Below are 26045 nucleotides of genomic sequence, written 5' to 3'. Positions count from 1 at the left end.
ATATTCTCTCCCCACCGTATGTATATTTTTTTCTACCACCCCCTCCTAATGTACAGTCTCCTCCCCATCATAATGTATATATTCTCTGTTAGGATCAATGGGTAACATTGATTACTGTATATTTGCATATCATATATGTCACAAATGTAACATTACTATATACCTGTAGTATGTCCCTACTATGTCATAAATGTCATGATGTCAATGTTGTGTAATGTCATAAATGTCACTATGAATTGAAAATGGGGGACCCTGATGATGTAAACAAGACTAAAGTCTTTCTCTGGTCTGCATCCCCTTAACAATTGTGTGTATTGAGCCGTACTGTATTGTACCCATTCTGCAATCTGTTAAATATTGATTGATTGATTGAACATTTTATTAACAGATTGCAGAATGGGTACAATACAGTACAGCTCAATACACACAATTGTTAAGGGGATGCAGACCAGAGAAATACTTTCATCTTGTTTACATCAGGGTCCCCCATTTTCAATTCATCATAACATACACAACATACAGATAGACAGTACTGCTACATCTATACATTTATGACATACCAGATTTACAAATACAGTATTGTTTGTGATGAAAAAATAGTCTAAAAAAGAGTACCGGTATATACATTTGACGAAGAAACTGTACATTGGAGGAGGTTGGGTAGGTGGGGTGGGGGGGCGGGGTAACTGTACATTGGATTATCGACGAAACCTTACTTGGTCCCAAGAAGAGGGTCTTGTGTATTAAATAAAGTTTTCATTCATTCATTCACTCTGGATCTGGTAAATCCAGTAGCAATACACACAATTGTTAAGGGGATGCAGACCAGAGAAAGATGTTTGTCTTGTTTACATCATCAGGGTCCCCCATTTTCAATTCATAGTGACATTTATGACATACACAACATACATGACATCATGACATTTATGACATAGGGACATACATGACTTACAGGTATATAGTACTGTTACATTTGTCACATATACGATATGCAAATATACAGTACTGTTACCCAGAGATCCTAACAGTAAATAGGGATAGAGAGAGAGATAACTTAGTGATCGAGAGAGATGGAGGGATAAGGTAGTGATGGAGGGAAATGGAGAGATATAATGTAGTGATGGGGAGAGGGATGGGCAGGTGTAGGGAGAGGTCAGGGTTTGCGGTAAGTCATGGCATGGGCAGTATTGACCTGACACCAGTAATACACAACGGAGGATGGAATGCTCCGGGTTGATAAACATTTTGTTTTCTGCCATCTGGTTCTCATCTTGGGGTTAGGGCTCTGCCACAGCCTGCCATCCAGGGGTGTGTGTGTGTGTCAGGAGATCTGACCACCGCTCACTAGGGCAGTAACTGTATGGAATGTCCCAAATCGCGGTCAGAAAATGGAGACAAAAGATAATTTGCGGTAATATTGATGTAACCCAATAAGACGAGCGGAATGTAGTCAAAAGCTTATTTGGAGTATTCCCTAATGAAATGAATGATTGCGGGCCGTTTTATGAGCTCTTTATAAGCTGCTAGTGACTCAGGAGGTAGTGCGGTCGTCCGGTAATCCTGAAGTTTCCCGGTTGATTCCGGCTCCTCCTGACTTCATGTGGAAGTGTCCTTGAGCCACAACCTGAACACCCTGAGGAGCTGAAACATGCACTCAGCTGTAACCCCATCAGCTCACCCACCATGTTTCACGAAAGTGATTTGCATACCTTTTTTTGCAAAGCTTTACTTTATACTGTATACTTATAGCACATGCATGAGTCTGGTCTCTTTTGAAATGTAACATTCTGAATTTGCTAAAATAATAAAGAAAAATCACAGAGCTAATGTATTAGAGAAACAGAGGTTTGAACACACTGAAATAAAATATTTTCTCCTTACTTTTGTGTTGACTTGTTGCCAGATTCCTGTTTTTGGGTTCCAGATTGTTAGATGTTCAGTAATCCGGCAATTATTATAATTTTTTTCCCGAAGCTTTGAATTAAAATCTAATCTCGGCCCTGAAGCTTTGAATTCCAAAAAAAAAAATCGACGGTCAGCCCTAACTGTAGTTGCATTGAACAGGTCGTTATTCCTGACTCACACAGACGGCTCCCTCCCCGGAGTCCCCGCAAATGCATATGCAATATGTATAACTTGAATAAGTAATAAATACAGAAACAACATGTTTAACAATATGTCAATGTGTAGCTACATTTATTTTACATTACATTAACATTTATACGGTCTTTGGCCCTTTGAGGGCAACCATAATGCTGATGTGGCCCTCTGTGAAAATGAGTTTGACACCCCTGCCTTAAGGAATCAAATAGTCTGCTCTATGGCTGCATGCTAACGCTAACGTTATGCGCAGCTGTAGGAAACACCTGGCAGCGATAAGAGGAATCAACGGGAACCGGTTTTCGATTCGCTAGTGATGATGTGTCACTATTTCCCCTCCCCCACCCAGCAAGGGTGGGGACTCAGGGATGAAAGTCTCTGATCAACGTGTCCGCTCTTCTGTGCTTCGTATCTCAGTCTAACCTTACCCGGAAGAAACTCATAATAACGTCTTCCCCCTAGCAACGGGGGGCCCCCTCTCCCCCCTTACTACGTGACACGCAGTCTTTGACAATGGCTCTTTGACCCAAATCACTATAGCAACGGCGATGTTGATATTATCCCCCTAGTTCTCTCTGACCAAAACCTGCCTGTGGCTTTGATAATGCACTTTCTCCAGATCGAGTGACCTTGATGCTGTGGCTTATCAGCTGTTGATGTTAAACAGCACAGCCCGAATCCTCATCTGCTGCTGTTAGGGCTTGCGTCCACCTACCGCATATTTCTGGGCGCAAGCGTCTTTTTTCAATTGTTCCCAATGAGGACGGAGCGTATGCGGCCGCATGCGCCCGCCTATAGGAAATGCGCTACGGTTGGCTTCTTTTTTCTGTGCGTTTCACCTTTTTTGTGCGGCCGCACCCTGCGTTTAAAGTTGAAAACTTGTGAACTTTTCAAACGTTTAGCAGGGTTTTTTTCTCACCGCAAGCGCTTCATCCCAGCACTACCCAGCGCTCTGCCAGTGTTTTTCAGCTGGAAATATGCGGTAGGTGGACGCAAGCCCTTAGTTTGCTGCAACACTCTCTGACTGCCAGCTACTTTTAAGATCTATAGATCCGTCTGAGTAAATGCACCCACTGATATATATACATTATATACACATTGAAAAACATAGAACTTTCTTTAAGATGATAGGTAGGAGCTGGAAAACACAATGGTTCCATAGCCTGAAATCTTAGTCATACAGTCCAAAGTTGAAAAAATAATTTATATGCGTGTACCACAATAATTCAGCGTGATTATCCAAAATGGCCGTCCACCTCCATTCATTCAGACGCGCGAGTCAGGACAAATTACTTTGTCACCCTCCCCCACTCTCACCTGCCCGTCTGGGATAGTTTTCGGAGCAGACGCTCCTTGGCTACAACGGCGATCAATCATTTTCGCCATCAGCGGTGACTGGTCAGTTCGGGACCGTTCAGAACCGGACATGGTCACTTCATGGAGCGGCCTGTCGAATGACGCTCGCCGGATATATCGTCTTGTAATTTAAGAACCGAAGCACGCAATAGGTTGGGTGTGGTGGCGATCGAAAGGTGGCAAATTCAACTTTCGAACGGTGTATTGGATGATCGGCGAAAAATGCAGCCCGAGTTACATGACGATATGTCAGGCGAGCGTCTTTTTACACGCTGCGTGTCAGATGACCACCCTGGACTCCAGACTAATATCCAGTCCTCAAGTTCAGGTAAAAAATTGCCACTTTTCTGGGTGCTTGTTAAGATGTTAACTCTCTCCCTCTTCTCCTTTGCTTCTCTCCTTTGCTTCTCTGTCTCCTATACTCAGTGTGGCAGTGTGTCGTTTTGCCAGCGGGGGAGATGATTGGTTTGTTCTTGTGGGTGTGGCCAGAGACATGATCCTTAACCCCCGATCAGTGGCCGGCGGCTTCATCTACACCTATCGGCTTACAGGGGCCGGGGAGAAGCTGGAGTTCATGCATAAGGTGAGTTTTGATTGCCACTCTCTGCTTTAACTATCATGTTACGGTAAAACAAGAGACTGTATATGTCGGAAAAGTTCACAATGTATTTTAAGCAGAGTGAACGGTCCACTCCCCTTTGTATTCTCTCCTCATAGAGACAGTATGGAGGCTGAGAGGGAGACAGCGTATGGTAGACACATGAGAGAGTAGGGGTGGGGCAAAAAATCCATACAGCAATATATTGCGATATTTTGCGTGCTGATATTATATCTACAGTGATGGCAAGTATCTATTTATATATATATAATAAAAAAAGTACTTTATTGGTATGAGGTGAACTTTTATCTAATAAGATTGTCTTATTAGATAAAACGGATGATCTATATATCTTTTATTGCAGATGTTTTCTGTTGGTGACGTAATTTGCAGTTGAAAAAAGGTAATAATAAGTCACAATATTGTGATATTACAATATATTGACTCTAGTATCGTAATGATATTGTATCATGCGGCCTCTGGTGATTCCCACCCCTAGGAGAGAGACAGCTCTTTATTGAAACGGTAGGAAGGCTGAGAGGGAGTAGGAGAGATACAGTAGGAGAGATACAGCAGACAGTAGGAGAGATGCAGCAGAGAAGGCTCTTTATTGAGACACTAGGGCAGGGGTCGGCAACCTGCGGCTCAGAGGCCGCATGCGGCTCTTTAGCCAATCAGCTGCGGCTCCCTGGCCCAAAAAAAAAGAAAATATATATATATATATTTAAATATATATTTTTTTCTTTTTTCTTATTTTGGAGATTGATGTCATACTGTGACACTGAAATGAACTAAGATATTTAGTCAACAAAAGGCTTACCTGTATGCCTGATATGTGGTGCGAAATTTGTGAACAACGAAAAATTTACTTTTTATTTTATAGATTTTCCACAAATAAGGGAAGGACTCTAATAGAGCTGCATAGTTCAGGGTTTTATTTCAAAGTAGGTCTACAGATGCCAGTGTTTTGTCTCCGCTTCTGTGTTTTATTTTAAAATAGGTCTACACAGCCAGTATTTCTTCTCCTCTTCATAAGAGTTTGAAGTTTTCCTTTGTTATAACAGGTAAAAACAGCAATAAAAAGTCACAATTTTTCTTTTTGTTGCTTTATAATCCCATTAAGTATAAAGTATAATAAATCGCAAATTACTTTGGGTATGCAATTGTCAGGCGTTTTATGCTTCATAAATAGGTTGTGCGGCTCCCTGAACATTTTATTTTGTGGGACGGGGGAAAAGTGGCTCTTTTGATAGTAAAGGTTGCTGACCCCTGCACTAGGGAGACATAGTATGAGAGACACGGGAGAAGGTTCTAGTGGGATTTGATGGGGTACGTGTGGTTACAGAGGCAGGGCTCTGACCCATCGCAGGTTTTATAGCATGTATTTATATTTTACTTACTGTAAACAGGGGTGCTGTTCTCCTGCCAAAGGCTTTTGGCCACAGAAATTGCATGAATTTACAGTACAATGTACAATTCCAGTATTGGCATTTAGCTGACTCTTATATACAGAGTAACTTTAAAAAGAAAGAAGAAAAGAAAAACGAAACACAACATGTCAGCATTCCTGAAGCCCATAATTGCAAGTAGCCCAGTAAAACAGAAGTGCACAGGACGACCACAGAGTCCTAACCGTGAGAGGGATCATGTGATCTATGTAAATCATACTTAATTCCTTTGTCTGTAAAATGAAAGCGCCACGACCCCACTTTGGGTCGCGACCCGTAGTTTGAGAACCGCTGTTCTAGATTATTCTAACTGGTCTGTGTGGCCTACGGGCACACACACGGAATATAAACACATGTACACACACACACACACACACACACACACACACACACACACACACACGCACTTCATGCAGACACATACAAACACAGTATCCACACTCACACATACGACACACCTAAACAGAGACACACGCACACACAAATATACCGCACATGCATGTGCACACAAATGCAATACTCGCACAGATATGCAGTATAGATTCACACACACACACAAGTATAATATACACATACAGACACAAGTAGTAGACACGTTCCACAAAGATGACATTGCATATACATTAGGGGTGTAACGATGCACTGTATTCGTCCTGCGAAATTACCGTACTTGTGTCACGGTACGCGCAGCCATGCGAAGAAGACATCTCATACCACTAGGTGAAACTAGGGTTGCACATTTTACAAATCTATGCTCAATATTTTTACTTTACACTGGCTTACATTGATCCTTAACGTTGAATATTAAGCTTGTATTGCCAAATGTAGATGATTAATAAAACGTTGAAGCTTGTAAAGAAAGGCACGATCGATGACAAGTGGACAGAACAACGCGCACTGACACTCTGCACTGGGCCGTTTCTCCCCTCCCCTCCCGTTTACTAGTCTAGTACAGGCGCCTAGGTGTCCCTAAAACAAAACCATGAATGAATTATTTATGTTTATTGTAACACAGCAGGGTCATTACAATTTTACAGTTTTCTTGTTCGCCCAATAATGTTAACCAATGGAAACACGCAAACACACACGCTTCTTTCTCCCGCGGAGTCTCACAAGCACAGCCGATCGGAGAGAGAAAAAATAACCACTACATACTTTTCTGGACTGATCCTCTCCAGTTGCTGCTACTGTATTTAAATCCAAAATATTGATAAATCCTCTGCCATTGTTTGTTGTGTAACATGTCATCTGTTCTCTAGTCTTCTTAAGTCTCGGCTTCACGTTAAGTTAAATCCTCTCTACAAGTGAAACTGAAACTAAGTTGTTTCATAAGTTGTTATGGGGGCAGTAGGCAATTAATTTACTCTGTGGATACCTGAACACAGAATGACACCAGTATCACTGACTACCACGGCAAGCCTATAGAATATGATTCTATTTAATAATAATTAATATAAATATATAATGATTATTATAAATATTTGTTTCCTGTTGTAACGAACTCGTACCGAACCGTGACTCAAATACCGAGGTACGAACCGTGGCTTCTGTGTACCGTTACACCCCTAATATACATGCATTCACCCACAAACGCAACGCCCACGCATAAATAACATAAATAACTCATCTTAGAAATCTTAAATACAATTCATATGCATCACTTTTCTTATGCTTTATTATGTACCGTGTTGTCGAGCACAACAGCATCTAAGTTAATTACTTGTGACAATAGTCAAAGCATTTCTCCCCTTAACCCTTTCACTGCCACACGACAGAAGGTTAGCCCTTTACTATCACACAACCGACAGCGATGCTCCATCATTAGCTCCGCAAATGCAAGTGTAACCGGCTGTCGTGTGGCAGTGAAAGGGTCAACTGGAACCCAGTTGTTTTGTTTCTCAGGCCTGGTGGCTCTGAGGGGCAGTTCACCATTGGGCAACACACTTCTCAACAACAGTTTATCTTATTTAAAGCTTCAGTGATGTTGAAATGGGAATTTTACTAAGTCTGTTGTGTTAGCAGCCATCCTATTATGGTAAGGCCTTGCCGGAATCCTTTGCCTGTCCTCGTTCATCCACCTCAAATGCGTGCAGTATTTCTAAACAGCACTCCTGTGTGTCCAGCCTGTGTGTCGCTCTCGCAGCGAAGAAGCGAGGCGAGAAAGCACAGCTGATGCAATATTGCGGCAAATGAGTATTGAAACGGTTAAAAATATTCAGAATCCATATATAAAGGGAAAAATCTGTATGCTTGACATCACTAGTTTCTTATAACTACTGATGTCGGTGTAGACAGTTGAGTCTTCCAACATGACTGCCTGTAACCATTAATAAGCACGTTTGAAAGAAAATGCCTAACAGTTGTACAGTATGATATTACCGTTCCACTGTGACTTACTTACCGGTACATGATCCAGTAATAACACATCAAATTATAAAAAAATATTGTTTATATATCTCATATCAACACATAGCAACCGTTGTTTTGCACAATCTCCAACATGGAGGAAAAATGGACAGTCTAAACATTCTGTGAGAAAACTAAATCTGAACCGTTTTAATTGAATGAGATCGGATGTTGTGGCTAACAGGTCTTTGTGTTTCTGTTGATCAGACACCAGTAGAGGACGTGCCATTGGCCATCGCTCCATTCCAGGGGCGGGTCTTGGTGGGCGTCGGGAAGCTGCTGCGGATCTACGACCTGGGGAAGAAGAAACTACTGCGCAAGTGTGAGAACAAGGTAACACACACACATGGGGGTGGGGGGGGATCGATACGTAGTAGTATCGCGATACTTTGCGTGGCGATACTGTATCGATACAGGGACGCCAAGTATCGATATTTAATTACCGTATTCATTAAAAAAATTACTTTTATTTTTTGTGTATAAGGAAGTTGCAGTGTTCATTTCAATACCTGTAATAGTACAGTAGTCCACACACACACATGTGCATTCAGTTAAGTTGGAATATGACTGTAATACAAACAGTTCAGTTTGTCAGGTACATGCAACACAGATTACAGTGTTTACATCTGTCTGCTTGAGAAAACACCACGTTCTGCAATAAAAATTATTGAAGTGAGATGAACAGACTGAACTTTATTTTATTAGATAAAACATGTTGACAAAGTTTTACTTTGCAGTTGAAAAAAGGTAATACATCGCAACATATCCCAATATTAATATCGCAATATATTTAGTATCGCAATACTATCGTATTGTGACTCAAGTATGGCGATAGTATCGTACCGTGAGGCCTCTGGTGATTCCCAACCCTACTCACTCACTCACTCACTCACTCACTCACTCACTCACTCACTCGCATCAATGTGCGGTGCCTGAGGTCATCATGGGGATTTAATTGATCCTCTTGTTCCTCTTCCTCTCTCACTCCCCCCCCCCCCCCCCCTCCTGCAGCACGTACCTAACCTGGTGACGGGGATCCACACCATCGGCCAGCGTGTGATCGTGACCGACGTCCAGGAGAGTCTGTTCTGGGTCCGGTACCGTCGCAACGAGAACCAGCTGATCATCTTCGCGGACGACACTCACCCTCGCTGGGTCACCACGGCCTGCCTGCTGGACTACGACACCATGGCCTCCGCCGACAAGTTCGGCAACATCAGCATCGTACGTGTGGCGTCATGGGGTCAGGGGTCACTGTGTGTGTGTGTGTGTGTGTGTGTGTGTGTGCGCACGCTTTAACCCTCTCTGTGGGGTCACTGTGTGTGTGTGTGTGTGCACACGCTTTAACCCTCTAAAGCAGAGCGCTGTGGGGTCACTGTGTGTGTGTGTGTGTGTGCACGCTTTAACCCTCTAAAGCAGAGCGCTGTGGGGTCACTGTGTGTGTGTGTGTGTGTGCACACGCTTTAACCCTCTAAAGCAGAGCGCTGTGGGGTCACTGTGTGTGTGTGTGTGTGTGTGTGCACACGCTTTAACCCTCTAAAGCAGAGCGCTGTGGGGTCACTGTGTGTGTGTGTGTGCACACGCTTTAACCCTCTAAAGCAGAGCGCTGTGGGGTCACTGTGTGTGTGTGTGTGTGTGCACGCTTTAACCCTCTCTGTGGGGTCACTGTGTGTGTGTGTGTGTGTGCACACGCTTTAACCCTCTAAAGCAGAGCGCTGTGGGGTCACTGTGTGTGTGTGTGTGTGTGTGTGTGTGCACACGCTTTAACCCTCTAAAGCAGAGCGCTGTGGGGTCACTGTGTGTGTGTGTGTGTGTGTGTGTGCACGCTTTAACCCTCTAAAGCAGAGCGCTGTGGGGTCACTGTGTGTGTGTGTGTGTGTGTGTGTGTGCACGCTTTAACCCTCTAAAGCAGAGCGCTGTGGGGTCACTGTGTGTGTGTGTGTGTGTGTGTGTGCACACGCTTTAACCCTCTAAAGCAGAGCGCTGTGGGGTCACTGTGTGTGTGTGTGTGTGCACACGCTTTAACCCTCTAAAGCAGAGCGCTGTGGGGTCACTGTGTGTGTGTGTGTGTGTGCACACGCTTTAACCCTCTAAAGCAGAGCGCTGTGGGGTCACTGTGTGTGTGTGTGTGTGTGTGCACGCTTTAACCCTCTAAAGCAGAGCGCTGTGGGGTCACTGTGTGTGTGTGTGTGTGTGCACACGCTTTAACCCTCTAAAGCAGAGCGCTGTGGGGTCACTGTGTGTGTGTGTGTGTGTGTGCACACGCTTTAACCCTCTAAAGCAGAGCGCTGTGGGGTCACTGTGTGTGTGTGTGTGTGCACACGCTTTAACCCTCTAAAGCAGAGCGCTGTGGGGTCACTGTGTGTGTGTGTGTGTGTGCACACGCTTTAACCCTCTAAAGCAGAGCGCTGTGGGGTCACTGTGTGTGTGTGTGTGCACACGCTTTAACCCTCTAAAGCAGAGCACTGTGCCCACGACGCCACGCTATAGATATTTAATGTTTTGCGAAACATTAAATATATTTGGAACCGTTTGATAAAGATTCACTTTAAATTGTATCTGAATCGGGTTATTCTCCTTAACCCTTTCACTACCACACGACAGCCGGTTAACCCTTTCACTGTGACAATACAGAAGGTTAGCCCTTTACTATCACACAACCGACGGCGATGCTCCAATGATGGAGCATCGCCGTCGGTTGTGTGATAGTAAAGGGTTAACCTTCTGTCGTGTGGCAGTGAAAGGGTTAACTGATATCTCTCCGTCACTCACAGCCATGAGTGTTTACGTGGGCTGGGAGGACCAATGGGAAAATCCTATCGTTTTGGCCATTACTCCAATGCACTCTTTAGCGGCTCGATTTGCGAGAACGCAGACAGCCACTGTCGCACGTAACAGAGGATAGAGAGAGGAGCTTGTCCCTTGTTTTAAAATGTTTTAAGACATGAAACGAGGTATAATGTTCAACAAGCATTGGAACTTGTTAACCTCTTAACACTTTCAGTGCCCAGCAGGGGGCGCACATTTAGTGCTTGAATGCCCACCATCCACTTCAATGTTAGCATTAATATCGCCTAATCTATGTTTTAAATTATGTGTCTAATCTGCCCGTCGCTTATCAATGACTAATTTCCAGTCAACATTGTTGAAGAGGATTGTTATCGGTTCATTTCCGTTTTATAGCATTTTGAAAAGCCCTCGTTTTCAAGGGGGAAAAAAAGATTCCATGATAATCGCCATGTACTGTAATATTCTAGAACGTTGTAATTTTTCGGCCTATTTATGAATAGTTTTCAAATAAATGCTAGATTATCGATAGTATATGTGTACGTATGCACGCTGGTGCCGCAAGCTGAAAATCGATTCTCTTAGTTCCTGATCGCTCTTACAGTCAAACAGCCATATCACATATAGGGGAAAAGCTTATATCTCCGTGAAAACAGGTCTGGTAAAATAGATTCCTTACCTGAGATCAGATGGTATCCAAATGGATTATTCCAATTCCTGATCGCCATTCCAAAAATCGATCCTTTTATTGATCCAACGCGTATACTGTAAAACACATATTACACGCTGTGCTGAGGGTCCAGAATGAATCTGATCGGCTCCGGTTACATGCGTGAGAAGTAAAATGTGGATTCCGGAGGGTTTTTTTCTCAATAAATTTTCATTGAGTCCAATCCAAAAGGGTGCATTACCATCTGGGAGACGATAGGGGGCGCTTTTTCACATCTGAGCACCTGGCGGGGCAAGTTTACCAACGGTAGACTCGGTTGATGAAATATGAATTCAGATCGCTAATATAAAAAAAATAAAACGAGAATTCTCGCTATGGGCATTCAGGGGGCGGGCTGATAACCCGAGATATCTCGTGATGGGCATTCAAAGTGTTAACAGGTTAACAAAACAAGGTTTTTTTCACTTGCCACTTATTACCGTACTTTTCGCACTATAAGCCGCACCTGACTATAAACCGCAGCAGCTAAATTGAATGATGTGTACATATATAAGCCGCACTGGACTATAAGCCGCATGTGTTTTAATGTTTAATTACCATATGTAAGGAGTGGAGCCTGCGGCTTAATTTGACTCAACACGGGAAACCTCACCCGGCCCGGACACGGAAAGGATTGACAGATTGATTGCTCTTTCTCGATTCTGTGAGTGGTGGTGCATGGCCGTTCTTATATTGAGCTTTAAGTTCCCACCTCTACAGAGAATGACTCCCATTGGGACACAATACTGTCAGACAAATAACATTAACTCATTTACAAGTTGTATTAAGTTTAACAAATAAGGGAACAGATAAATAACATTTCAATGCAGTAAAAAAAGCAATATTTCGATTTTCGGGTTTTGTCCACATATAAGCCGCACCGTTATATAAGCCGCAGGGTCGAAAAATGGGGGAAAAAGCCGCGGCTTATAGTCCGAAAAGTACGGTATGTCAAATATCTTATGCTCACACAAAGGTGATTTGTGACTTCACACTGCACCAGAAATAAAGTGTAGGTTCCCCTGAATCATAAAAGGTGTAACACTTGATATTGACTCAAGAATAAGCTGGGAAATAACACGATGTCTAGGCAAACCTTTGTCCACGTAGGCTTTAGAGTCAAACTCAAGCACATTGTTATCTGGACCTGCATAGTTTTTTATTGAATAAAAATTCATCAATCTGCTTTTGTGGACCAATGGAGGAGGAGCCAATATTTAGCCTTAACACATTGGGTGCCAATAACGTTGTACGTGTTTCAAAGTCATGCAAATTCTGCCAAACCACGGCGTACGACGTTATTGATATCATATTTAATTTTTTCGCCATGGTATTCATAGCTAGTAACGGGTGTAAAGGATAGCCAAGCCATGTAGCAGAGACTATGCTTTTGCATCCCTAGATGTCTTTAAAATGATGTCTACCACATTTAATTATTACGCATGTACACGTAAGATTGATACAAATAACAGTCACTTTTCGTGTGAACTTGATAATTAAAGTATTATTTTCCTCTCAGGTCCGTCTTCCTCCCAACACCAGTGATGATGTGGATGAAGATCCCACTGGGAACAAAGCATTATGGGACAGAGGACTGCTCAATGGAGCATCACAGAAGGTAATTTATCTCTCCGTCCCCCTCTCTCGATATCTCTCTCTCTCGATCGATATCTCTCTCTGTATCTGTCTCCTTTACTTTCTCCCCTTTATCTTAGGAGTTATGTATACCTACTGTATATATATCCCCCTCTCTCTCCATTTCTTAGGTATTCCTATCACCACTACTACACACATACATATCACACCTCAACACACGCATGCATGCAGTTACACTCAACTAAGACATACAGATGCACTCAATTAAGATGGTTACACTCCTCTAAGACACACAGTTCCACTCCTCTAAGACACAGTGACACTCCACTAAGACGGTTACACTCCTCCTCTAAGACACACAGTTCCACTCCTCTAAGACACAGTGACACTCCACTAAGACGGTTACACTCCTCCTCTAAGACACACAGTTCCACTCCTCTTAACACTTTGACTGCCTAAAAACGCTTTACAGCGTCATTGCTGGCCATGCTAAAGTTGCCGGGGGACGCTGTACAGCGTCCTTATATCAATATTTCAAAAATCTGGAATCGGATTCATATTCCCCCTCCGCTGGCCTGAGATTCACCAGCAGGACCCACTGAGCTCTCTGGCGGTTCAGGAGCGCCATCTGGTGGCCGATCGGCGCAACTGCTTAACAGGAAGCGCAGTAGAGGTTTTGCTGGTCGGCCCTATTGCTTCCGGCCACTCGGGATAGGTTCCGGCACTCTAGCTCGTCACTCTACATAGCGATCGATTGCCAATAACTCGATAAACAACATGATTTGGACGTATATACCATTATACAAGCTGGAGATGGACCGGGTAATAATATATCCCATAATGATAAAATTTCTACTCGACGATGATCGCCCAACGGCGCGCGGAGACTGGGGTGAGTTTCAGCGTGTAACGTTACCATCTTCGATAGTAACTGCTTTTATCAACATTTGACCCACATTAGATGATTGGTATAACGCTGCCCACGGAATTATAAACGCCCCCTCGCCCATCCGGTCAACATCAGATGACGTGTAGTAACTTCTAGAAGTACGTCTAGTTGGAATTTTTTATATCGCGCTGATTGCCATCAAACTGTATTTCATCATCAATATAATGCATTTGGGGCTATATATCACGTTCTGGAGAAAGTTGCAGAAAGAGATGAAAACATACTTATACATTAGACCATACTTTACTATGAATATGTGAATGAAAAAGTTTAACGTTGCTACACAATGAACAATACATATAGGACTTTGAATGGGCCCTAATAATGGCAATGTAGCAATAGAATTTAAAAAGTTATAGCCCTGCAAAGAAGGGGACTTTCTCCATAGACAAATAGCGCTGGCAATCTATGGTATATCATTAATTTAACCCAAGGCAACCAAAGTGTTAAGACAGTGACACTCCACTTAGACGGTTACACTCCTCCTCTAAGACACACAGTTAGACTCCACTAAGACACAGTTAGGGCTGCACGATTAATCGATTTTTAATTGAAATCGCAATTTGGAATGAACGCAATTATCAAATCGCAAATTTTTTTCTTTCTTTTTTTATATATTATATACCAGGAAGTCCCATTGAGATACAAGATCGGTTTGGGAGAGGGAGGTAAGGGGTTTTAGATTGTGTGTTGTGAAGTTTAGACTTCAGAGAGGGAGAACAGAAAAAAGGTACCATTGGGTACCAGTATCGATTCCCAGGTAAAAAGAAACATTTTCAGCCTCGGTGACTCGAAAAGACCCACCGCGTAGGCCAGATGCAAGCCGCATTTTACAATAAACCTCTGTGGGGCTGCTTATTTAATTTTTTTTTATTATAATCGCAAATTTAATCGCAATCGCAATATCTGTCAGAAAAATCGCAGTTAGATTATTTCCCAAAATCGTGCAGCCCTAAGTTACACTCCACTAAGACGGTTACACTCCTCCTCTAAGACACAGTTACACTCCACTAAGATACACAGTTACGCTCCACTAAGATACACAGTTACACTCCACTAAGATACACAGTTACACTCCACTAAGACACAGTTACACTCCTAAGATACATAGTTACACTCCACTAAGACAGGGGTTCCCAAAGTCGGGGTCGCGACCCCCAGGTGGGTCGCGGGCCGCCGCGGGAGTGTCGCCAGATGAAGCTAGGAGCGATCTATTAATAGTACATACATTTTCCTAGCTGCAGCAAAGACTGGACATGCAGATGCCAGAAAATACATCACCCTCGACAGGTCTATTGGAGTGTCTGATAAGGGGGGCTTATTAGCTACGCACACATGCATACCTGCAGCACACAGACGCACACAGTATTTAACTGCTAGGAAAGTGCTTAGGTTGCAGATATGACTGGAAAGCCCCTCCAATTTAGACTTTATCCCAATTTCCTCTGTAAAAAAAGGTTTTGTGTCAGCTAATTGTCTGTGCATTTGTGTGCTTGCGTGGGTGTGTGTGCACTTGCATATTTGCATGCATATGGTTGCATCAGCAATTTATGTTGTGTACCGTACTTTTCGCACTATAAGCCGCACCTGACTATAAGCCGCAGCAGCTAAATTGAATGATGTGTACATATATAAGCCGCACTGGACTATAAGCCGCAGGTGTTTTAATGTTTAATTACCATATGTAATTAGCATTGGGACAAATAACAAGAATTAACTAATTTACAAGTTGTATTAAGTTTAGCAAATAAGGGAACAGATAAATAACATTTCAATGCAGTCAAAAAAGCTATATTTAGATTTTTACATTTTCGGGTTTGGTCACGTCGAGTCACATATAAGCCGCACCGTTATATAAGCCACAGGGTCGAAAAATGGGGGAAAAAGCCACGGCTTATAGTCCGAAAAGTACGGTATGTATTTTCTGTCTGGTTGTGTTGTGTGAGCAGTAGAGATGGGTACCGAATTCGGTACTTTTAAAGGTACCTACCGAAACACGTCGGTACTACCGAGTATCGATTCACGTGAGATCCGCCGGTGCCAACTTTCGGTACAATGCACAAAAAATAAAAAAGTCCGATGACGTCACGTTTTGTTGACTGCAAAAACGAAACCGCACGTTAAGGCACAATACATGTTTTCAAACTCTCTTTGGGTGTTTGCAATTCATGGGGACTGGGGAGTATATGTCTCTGATATCTATCTTGGTAGTGGGCAGGTTGTTAGAAAGTGTAGCTCAGTTTCCACATCTGCTCTGTCTGACATGTCTGTTAGCCACGGAGCGTCTTTAGAGGAGAGGAGATTGAATCCGGGACACAATGGGACACTGGCTCTGTGCATGGTCACGAATGGATTCCAGCTTCATTTATTTACTACAGATGACAAACGGGTTGTTTCTGTTTTTCTTTTTTACATACTTGCGCCACACGGAACAATTGATCACTACAGCCCAGCATCATATTACTGTAGCCAGTCTCTTGAAACACTACTGTCTATCTCCAAACTTCCACTCCTCTCTAAACGTTTTTAGCTATGTGCTCGCGCTGCCGCGGTGGGTTTTATTTTTAAACGGACGGAACTCCTTCGATAGTTTCACATATTTGTAACCCGTTTAACGTTCTTAGACTTAAGCTGACGTTAGCAAACCGTCGGACATAGTGTTAGCTCCTAGGGCTACAGTGCAAGCCGGCACAACTCAGGACAGAAGAGTAGAGGATGTGACGTCGGTAAACAAGCCACACACACACCGCAGAGCGGGTCTTCTCCAAAGCGGGGGAGAAGCACACAGTGAGTGTGGAGCGAAAATAACTGCTTGAATACTCAATCAGCAGCAGAGTAGTTCATTGCTGCTAGATTGTTTGTTTGTTTAATCAGTTGTAAAATACTTTACATCAGTAAGATGTAAATAATAATAAAGTAATAATAATACATTATTTATTTATTAAATATTAAGTTTGGAATTTCTTTTTACAACTGAGGTAGGTAGATAAAAATTTTAGAGACTAAAGTACCGAAAAAAGGTACCGTTGGGTACCGGTATCGATTCACAGGTACCGCTACCGGTATCTGTTCAAATGTGAAAGGTACCCATCCCTAGTGAGCAGGTGGACTGAGTGAGAATTTCTCCTCAGTTTGGAATTTTACCATGCCATTTAGATGTGCATTTCTGTTAGTCATTTATATTAGTATTATTGCCTGTCTTTGTCATTTATGGTTTGCCATTACTGTGCTACAAGTAACAACGGAAAAAGCCAAGGCATACAGAGCAGGCTAATCTCAAGGGGTTTATCCTTCAAATAAAATGTCAAATATGTATATATAGTCTTGTACATGGGCTATGCTTGGAAAATTGTGGGCGTTTCATGCCGTGGTGCGCTCCCCTCTCGGTCAGTCTGACCATAATATGATTTTTTTAATCCCTCAGTACCGTCAGCAGTTAAAGATTATTAAAAGGACTGTCCGGCCTGTGAGGCAGTGGTCGACTGAGGCTGCTGATATGCTCAGCGATTGTCTGGAGCTCACTGACTGGTCTGTTTTTAGTGGAGCGTGTGATTTGGATTTGGACACAATATCCTCATACATCAACTTCTCTGAAGACAGGTGTATTCCATCAAAGATGATGACTGTCTATGGCAATAATAAGCCATGGTTTAATAAAGAGGTTAAAAGTCTGTGTTAAGAAGAATCAGGCTTTCAAAATTGGAGATGCAGATCTCTATAAAATTGCCAGGTATGAATTTGAACGAAGTGTGAAAACAGCTAAGGCTAAGTACAGAGATAGTCTTGAGGACAAATTGAAAGCTGGGGACGCAAAAGGGGTTTGGCAGGGCCTACTACACATGATTACTGGGTTCAAGAATAAACAGTCGGCTCAGAATGTGGACCCCCTACTCCCTGACAAGCTCAATGAATTTTATTGCAGATTTGATGTGCACTCAGGTGATCAACCTAGGGTAGCTGATAGAATGGGTCCTGTAACCCCCCCCCCCTTTGTAGTCGAGGAACACCAAGTCAGAGCCTTACTCCGCAAACAAAATGTTAGGAAGGCCGCAGGGCCAGACAATGAGTCTACTTTTACCCTGAAAAATGGTGCTGACCAACTTGCCACTGTTTTTACAGATCTTTTTAATTGGTCTCTCAGCACACTTAAAGTCCCGGCATGCTATAAATCTGCCATAGTCTTACCTGTGCCCAAGAAATCTAGCACTGCTTGTCTGAATGATTACAGGCCCGTGGCTCTGACCTCTGTCATTATGAAGGTGTTCGAGCGGCTTGTCTGTGATCATTTATCTAGTATTGTTAAATTAGACATGTATCAGTTTGCTTATCAGCCCAACAGGTCTGTAGGGGATGCTGTATCTATGTGTTTACACACCATCCTGCAGCACCTGGAGGCCTCTGCCACTTATGTTCGAATTTATTTTATTGATTTCAGTTCAGCGTTTAACACGATTGTGCCTTTTAAACTATTTGAAAAACTTAAATTGCTAGGAATTGACGAGTCTCTGTGCTATTTTATTCTAGATTTTCTCTCAGACAGAGAACAAGTGGTTAACATAGGTAATTTGTTCTCTAGATCCAGGACCTTGAACACCGGGGCCCCCCAGGGCTGTGTCCTCTCTCCTCTGCTCTACTGTCTATACACTAATGACTGTGCCTCCCACTCTGATTCTGTCAGATTTTTTAAATACGCAGATGACACAACAGTAGTGGGATTAATTAAGAACGGGGATGAATCGGCCTATAGAGCTGAAGTTGATAGCTTTGCTGTATGGTGCAAGGAGAACGACCTGCTTTTAAACATCTCTAAAATGAAGGAAATTATAGTTGACTTCCGGCGCGGGGAGGCAGTCCACCCTCCTCTGTACATAAACGGCCAGCAGGTGGAGAGGGTAGACAGTTTTAAATTCCTCGGCACCACCATATGTGATCATTTAAAATGAGAAGTTAACACCAGCCTCATAATTAGCAAAGCCCACCAGAGGCTCCACTCCCTGCGCCAGCTTAAAAAGTTTGGTGTGTCCAGGGAGGCGATGCTCAGCTTTTACAGAGCCACTGTGGAGAGTGTCCTTACCTCCTCAGTGACGGTGTGGTACGGAAACACCACCGTCCATGATAGGGGACAGCTAGAGCGAACTGTACGCACAGCGTCAAAAATCATCGGCTGTGATCTCCCCTCTGTGGCCTCCATTTATGCCACACAAATCAGGCGGAAAGGGGAGAAGGTGATCAGGGACCCTTCTCACCCTGCTTACGACCTCTTTAACCCCCTTCCCTCTGGCAGAAGACTCCAAAGTCTCAGGTGCAGGACATCCCGTTTTAAAAACAGTACATATCCTGAGGCTGTCCGTCACCTGAACTCAAGTACAAATGTACAGGAACTTTGCGCCACAAGGGCTAGCACCAGCCGACAGGCACTTTATAGAATAGAATAGAATAGAAATACTTTTATTATCCTGTGGGAAATTAGACACTGCAAATCGCTCAACATTTAAACATTTAGACAGGACAGGCAGGGCTCTACAGTGCGACCATATTGCTCGCATATGCCCCTAAAAATATGTGCGTGCGAACATGCAAAATCAAGTTCTCGCACAGTGTGCGAGTGGGGCCAGCGAGTGCAGAGTACAGCCTCTCATTCGTCCTTTTTTTTTCTCCGCTGCGAGAATCGTTAAAAAACTACAAGTCCCACAGTTCACAGCCGCATAAACGTTCCAATCACAGTAGTTTCCTGTGGTCACGCGACTGGAAACCGAAAGTAATGATCAGCGGCTGCGTCACTGTCTGAGTCAAACAATAATACAGCCATGTCGAAGCCCATTCATTTTTATTTTGCGCGAAAGATACCGGAGAATGAGAAGTCAGGCGAGGCAGCTCATGTTACAGAGGTGATGGTTAAAGTGGAAATGAAGCAGTGAACAATGTGATCCTAGTTTGTTTGTTGTGTACCTTGTGTAAGACAGGGTTCTATAATCAAATGTGAAATCTATCTTATTTGTCTGAAAAATCAAATATAATATCCCTGTTTTCAACATGGGCGCCGCCATTTTGTTGCTGACGTCATGGCTGACGTCATGCCGTTGGTTGGGTGTATACACTGCTGGTTAGCTGCCTATAGTGAATGGGTCAGTCAGTAAATAAAATGTTGCCTACAAAACAACGGGACCGCGGTGGTTCTGTTTGTATTGCTCCTGGCTGTTCAAACTAATTTTACCATGTGAGAGAGAGGAAAGTTGGTTAATTTCCACAAACTACCAGTGAAAAAAACAGTGTTGTTGGCATGTTGGCTCAGGCTGGCTGCACTCAGGCGGCGTGATCAGCCTGTTGGACAGGGAATGAAGATCCCCAGAGAACACTTCATTGCCTCGGATTATGTTGTTGGGGGTGGAAGGTTTGTCCAGAAGACCACTAATCAGCTGAAGCCTGATGCGGTTCCCTCGGTCTTCGACAGACAGACCGGCGGTAGCTCTCGGGAGCGATGGCTAGCTGGTTAGCACCAGCCGGGGACCGGCGTTAGCTCTCGGGAGCGATGGCTAGCTAGTTAGCACCAGCCGGGGACCGGCGTTAGCAACCGGGAGCGTCGCGGAGCATTCAGCCTGCTGGCTACCTAGATCCACTTCAACCAGCCGAGCGTCGGGAGCTCCAGCAGCTTGTCGATGTGCTAATAGCCTGGAGCCAGCTACCGTTAGCTTGCCGAGGCTATTAGCACACCGACAAGCTGTGTAGCCAGCTACCGTTAGCTTGCCGAGGCTATTAGCACACAGACAAGCTGTGTAGCCAGCTACCGTTAGCTTGCCGAGGTTCCAGCACACCGACAAGCTGTGTAGCCAGCTACCGTTAGCTTGCCGAGGTTCCAGCACACCGACAAGCTGTGTAGCCAGCTACCGTTAGCTTGCCGAGGTTCCAGCACACCGACAAGCTGTGTAGCCAGCTACCGTTAGCTTGCCGAGGTTCCAGCACACCGACAAGCTGTGTAGCCAGCTACCGTTAGCTTGCCGAGGCTCCAGCACACAGACAAGCTGTGTAGCCAGCAGGCTGAATGCTCCGCGACGCTGGTTGAAGTGGATCTAGGTAGCCAGCAGGCTGAATGCTCCGCGACGCTCCCGGTTGCTAACGCCGGTCCCCGGCTGGTGCTAACTAGCTAGCCATCGCTCCCGAGAGCTAACGCCGGTCCCCGGCTGGTGCTAACCAGCTAGCCATCGCTCCCGAGAGCTAACGCCGGTCTGTCTGTCGAAGACCGAGGGAACCGCATCAGGCTTCAGCTGATTAGTGGTCTTCTGGACAAACCTTCCACCCCCAACAACATAATCCGAGGCAATGAAGTGTTCTCTGGGGATCTTCATTCCCTGTCCAACAGGCTGATCACGCCGCCTGAGTGCAGCCAGCCTGAGCCAACATGCCAACAACACTGTTTTTTTCACTGGTAGTTTGTGGAAATTAACCAACTTTCCTCTCTCTCACATGGTAAAATTAGTTTGAACAGCCAGGAGCAATACAAACGGAACCACCGCGGTCCCGTTGTTTTGTAGGCAACATTTTATTTACCGACTGACCCATTCACTATAGGCAGCTAACCAGCAGTGTATACACCAAACAAGCCCCATGACGTCAGCAACAAAATGGCCGCGCCCATAATGATAAATGCTTCAAAAATGCACATAACAAATCGTTTTTTCTTAGAAACTGCTTATTTTTATAACGTGATTTTTTCTGTGGCTTATCTAAATACTAATGTGATGATATGAATATGTATTTATCGCACTGCTTCATTTCCACTTTAACGTTAACGTTAACCAAGATACTGACGCTAGCCAGCATGCTAGCGAAGTTGGCCAAGCTAGCGAGGCTACACCCACTGTAGCACCCAATGTAGCCACTGTAGCTAGCGAAGCTACACCCACTGGAGCCGGAGGGAAGACATACACATTTAACGTGAATTGGCTAAACATTTCCCCATGGCTAGAGTTCGAAAACAATGTCATGTTTTGTAAATATTGCAAAGTAGGATCGATGCATTGCGATGCATTGTTACACCCCTACAACTGGCCCACTGTGTATGTGTGTACAGCTAACTTGGCTAGCGTTATCAACCGCAGAGGTGGGCAATGGGTCCAGCTGTAGCGCCGGAAGGCCAGAGTGCAAGCGGTGTGGCAATAGGGTCTAGCTGCATCGCCGGACGGCCAGAGTGCAACGGTGTGACGTCGTAATTGGCAGAATCGACTGTCAATCAATGGTCTACCTGACACGCAAACTACTGTACTGGAGGTGTACAGTATTTCAATAGGCAACCCTGAAAGGATTATTTTTCTAAAAGAGCAACACTAGCTCCCCCCTCTACTGATGGCCCTGGTTGTAAAGCCAGTGTCTCCTTTTTGTTCAATATCACTGCCTTTCTTATTAGGCCTAGTTGTTGGCTACAACTTTGCCATAGTAGGCATTAATCACTTAATTAATAGTTCAAATGTCTGTCCCATTCCCGTTTGCACACGCAGATGATACACACACACGCACACAGTGGGCCAGTGACTTTGGTGGTATGTGCTATTGCACAGATGTGTCCCGTTTGCACATGCACGCACAGTACAAATATACATTTATTTAAAAAAAAAAAAAAAACTGTTACTTGACATATTTTCACTGTGCTCCTAAATATTTTTGGGTGCTCCTAAATTTCTTTGTGTGCTCCTAAATTTTTTCATTTAGGAGCACCTGTGCCCCTAGCGAAAAAGGTTAGCGTAGAGCCCTGAGGACAGGTCACAAATTAGAATAATAACACAAATCAAATCAAGTTGCCTAGGATAAGAGTAGAGTAAAATAAAATAGGATAAAATTAAATGAAATAAAATATACAGAAATAAATACAGTAAGAATATACTGAGCATACTGAGCATGGGGTAAACAATTTGGTCAATATAATTATAATTTAAATCTAACTAAATGAAATATGAAATATATATTCCAGTATTCAGTGTCACAAGGTGCAGTATGCTTTAGGTAGTGTATTGTCCTCCTTGGGTTCCAATAAGACCTAGATCAATGTCTGGCAGCCGTCGCTGCCCCCTGTTGTGGAGCCTGGAGGCCGCTAGTCGCGTCCTCCTGCCACTATTGAGCTGCCGCTCTGTGCTCAGTGATGCAGTGAGGCACAGTGATGCATTATATAGTCTGATGGCTGTTGGAATGAAGGACTTCCTGTGCCGTTCAGTGCTGCATTTGGGTAGTGTGAGCCTAGCACTGAACATGCTCCTCCTGTCAGCCAAGTCTGTGTATAGTGGGTGGGTGGGGTTTTCCCTGATGGCCTGGAGCTTAGCGAGGCTCCTCCTCTCCGCCACCCTCGCTAGAGAGTCCAGCTCCACCCCAACCACGCTGCTGGCCTTCCTGACCAGCTTATCCAGCCTGGTTGTGTCCACTGCTCTCAGTCCGCTGCCCCAGCAGGTCACAGCGTACAAGAAGGCGCCCGCCACCACCGACTCATAGAACATCCTCAACATCCTTGTACAGACATTGAAGGATCTCAGCCTTCTGAGGAAGTAGAGTCGGCTCTGGCCCTTCTTGTACAGTGCTTCTGCATGTTTTGACCCGTTCAGTTTGTTGTCGATGTGCACACCGAGGTATTTGTACACCTCAACCATGTCCACATCAACTCCCCTGATGGAAACGGGGGTCACAGGTGCACTCCTCCTCCTCCCCAGCTCCACAACCAGTTCCTTGGTCTTCGCCACATTTAGCTGCAGGTGGTTTTTATCGCACCATGTGACGAAGTCCACTACCAGTTCCGGGTATTCCCTCTCGTCACCGTCCTTTATACATCCCACTATCGCAGAGTCATCAGAAAACTTCTGAAGGTGGCAGGACTCTGACCGATAGTGGAAGTCGTTGGTGTAGACGGTGAAGAGGAAGGGAGAGAGGACTGTCCCCTGCGGGGCCCCGGTGTTGCTGACCAGTCTATCTGATACACAGCTCCGTAGGCGCACGTACTGTGGTCTGCCCGTCAGATAGTCCACAACCCAGGACACCAGGGGGGCCTCTACTTGCATCGCCTCCAACTTCTCACCCAGTAGCCCAGGCCTTATGGTATCAAAAGCACTGGAGAAGTCAAAGAACATGACTCTCACAGTGCTCCCCGGCTTGTCTAGGTGAGTGTAGGCTCGGTTCAGCAGGTAGATGACAGCATCCTCTACCCCCAGTCGGGGCTGGTAGGCGAACTGGAGTGGGTCTAGGTGGGGTTTGGTCACCGGGCGGAGTTGCTCCAGGACTAACCTCTCCATGGTCTTCATTATATGAGAGGTTAGAGCCACCGGCCTGTAGTCCTTGGACGTGCTGGGACACGGGCACTTGGGGACAGGGACCACACAGGAGGTTTTCCACAGTGTCGGGACTCTCTGCAGCCTCAGGCTCATATTTAAGGCATTATGCACTTTAAACTGGAACACTGAGCTATTTATTTTAGGTACTGTAGCATTTTTTTCTTTTTAATTGTTTGTGTAAAACTTTTATTGTGGGGATTGTATTGCATGTATTCTTGTGTTTTTATATTGTATGTTTTTATAATGTATGTACTGTATGTGCTATTTTAAGTAGAAAAAGGGTAACCACTGCGCTCAGACAGGTGCGTAGTCCAACATTAATTAAGTTACAAAAAATGGAGTAGGGACTGCACTCGAGGAAAATCGTTGTTTTTATTTTTATATGCACAAGTTGTATAACGCACAAAACACTTTCAGCCATCCAGCCTTCATTAGCACACTGATGAAGGCCATGGATGGCTGAAAGCGTTTTGTGCGTTATACAACTTGTGCATATAAAAATAAAACAACGATTTTCCTCGAGTGCGGTCCCTACTCCATTTTTTGTACTGTATGTGCTGGCACCAAGACAAATCCCAATCAACCATGTGTTGAAATGGCAATAACGTTTTTTTCTATCTTCTATTTCATACTAGTCTTGTACGTCGCCATGGGCTATTGTTGGAAAATTGTGGTCAGTCACGGACAGTCTGGCAGGGAGGTTTTGTCAGATGCACAGGTTGCACTGTGGGTCCACGGTCTACTGCATGCTTACATTGAATTACAATAATCAAATCACCATCTGCTGAAAGCTAATGGGCAGAATTATCTGGACACCAGGGTGACCTATAGTCGAGACTGACTGACATTCCATCATGTGGAGTATTTTGCTGATGTTGGTGGAAAACGACGTTGGCTGAAAACTTCCCATTAACGTTGATGTGGGTTACGGTGTGGTGGATGATACAGCTGTTGGTAAAGTGGTTAACATTCCTCTCATGCTCTAGACACTATACATTTTCTACTACACCAGTCTGTGACCACTATGGCCCTGAGGATGCAAGAGACCACTATCTGAATACAAAGAGTATTATATATATATCTGTAATGCAGACTACATGATTATAACCCTGAAATCTGTGTTTGCTCAGCACTTGCAAGCCTGCGCTTGATTGCTATGTGTGAACTGTTCAAGGCGATGCATCGTGGATGTCCGATACTAGGGATGCCTCGAGGCTGCTAAACGAACAATGAATGAACACTACACAACAACAACCACCAAACACACATAGCACACACATCCACACGCACACACTCACTTTAAACAAACACACTGTAGCACCCACTACACACACTTTATAGCACACACCCACTTTAAACAAACACACTGTAGCACCCACTCCCCACACTTTATATTTATGGATGAAGGATTGCACTACAACTCGTACACCTTACTGTAAATTGTACCTAAAATTGTACCTCATCCCATTTCTGCTTTGCACTAGATAGTACTGTACATTAGTACACTGCATAGTATTGTGTATTGTATATTATATGGTAACTCAGAACATTGTACATATGTCTATACCGAACAACTGTGACCTCATTTTCTTCTTCTAAATTCATGCTATATTATGTTATTATGTTATTTGATACTATCTTGTCTAGCACAGTCTCTGGAGCGTAACAGTAAGAAGCATTTTGTATGAAAGTATTCTGTACTTCTGTATGACAACTATTAAAGAACTTGAACTTGAACTTGAACTCGATGGATCGGCCAGCGATCGGTATCGGCCGATATTCGCTATAAATA

General features: G+C 44.1%; 1 protein-coding gene across 2 annotated transcripts in view; it reads left to right on the top strand.

Annotated features, from left to right (window-relative positions):
* The window catches only part of sf3b3 (splicing factor 3b, subunit 3), a 101536-nt gene that overhangs the window by 65528 nt on the left and 9963 nt on the right, over positions 1-26045 (top strand). For both annotated transcript variants that reach the window (XM_084317378.1, XM_084317379.1), the window contains exons 21-24: positions 3883-4039; positions 8116-8241; positions 8920-9132; positions 12924-13022. In XM_084317378.1, coding sequence (XP_084173504.1) covers positions 3883-4039; positions 8116-8241; positions 8920-9132; positions 12924-13022 — 595 coding nt within the window. The remainder of the gene's footprint in view (positions 1-3882; positions 4040-8115; positions 8242-8919; positions 9133-12923; positions 13023-26045) is intronic.

This window comes from Notolepis coatsorum (genome assembly GCF_963971535.1).
Source record: "Notolepis coatsorum genome assembly, chromosome: 6".
In the NCBI taxonomy this organism is placed as follows: Eukaryota; Metazoa; Chordata; class Actinopteri; order Aulopiformes; family Paralepididae; genus Notolepis; species Notolepis coatsorum.
Note: the sequence above shows the minus strand (reverse complement) of the source record. Positions and strands in the feature narration are given on the sequence as shown.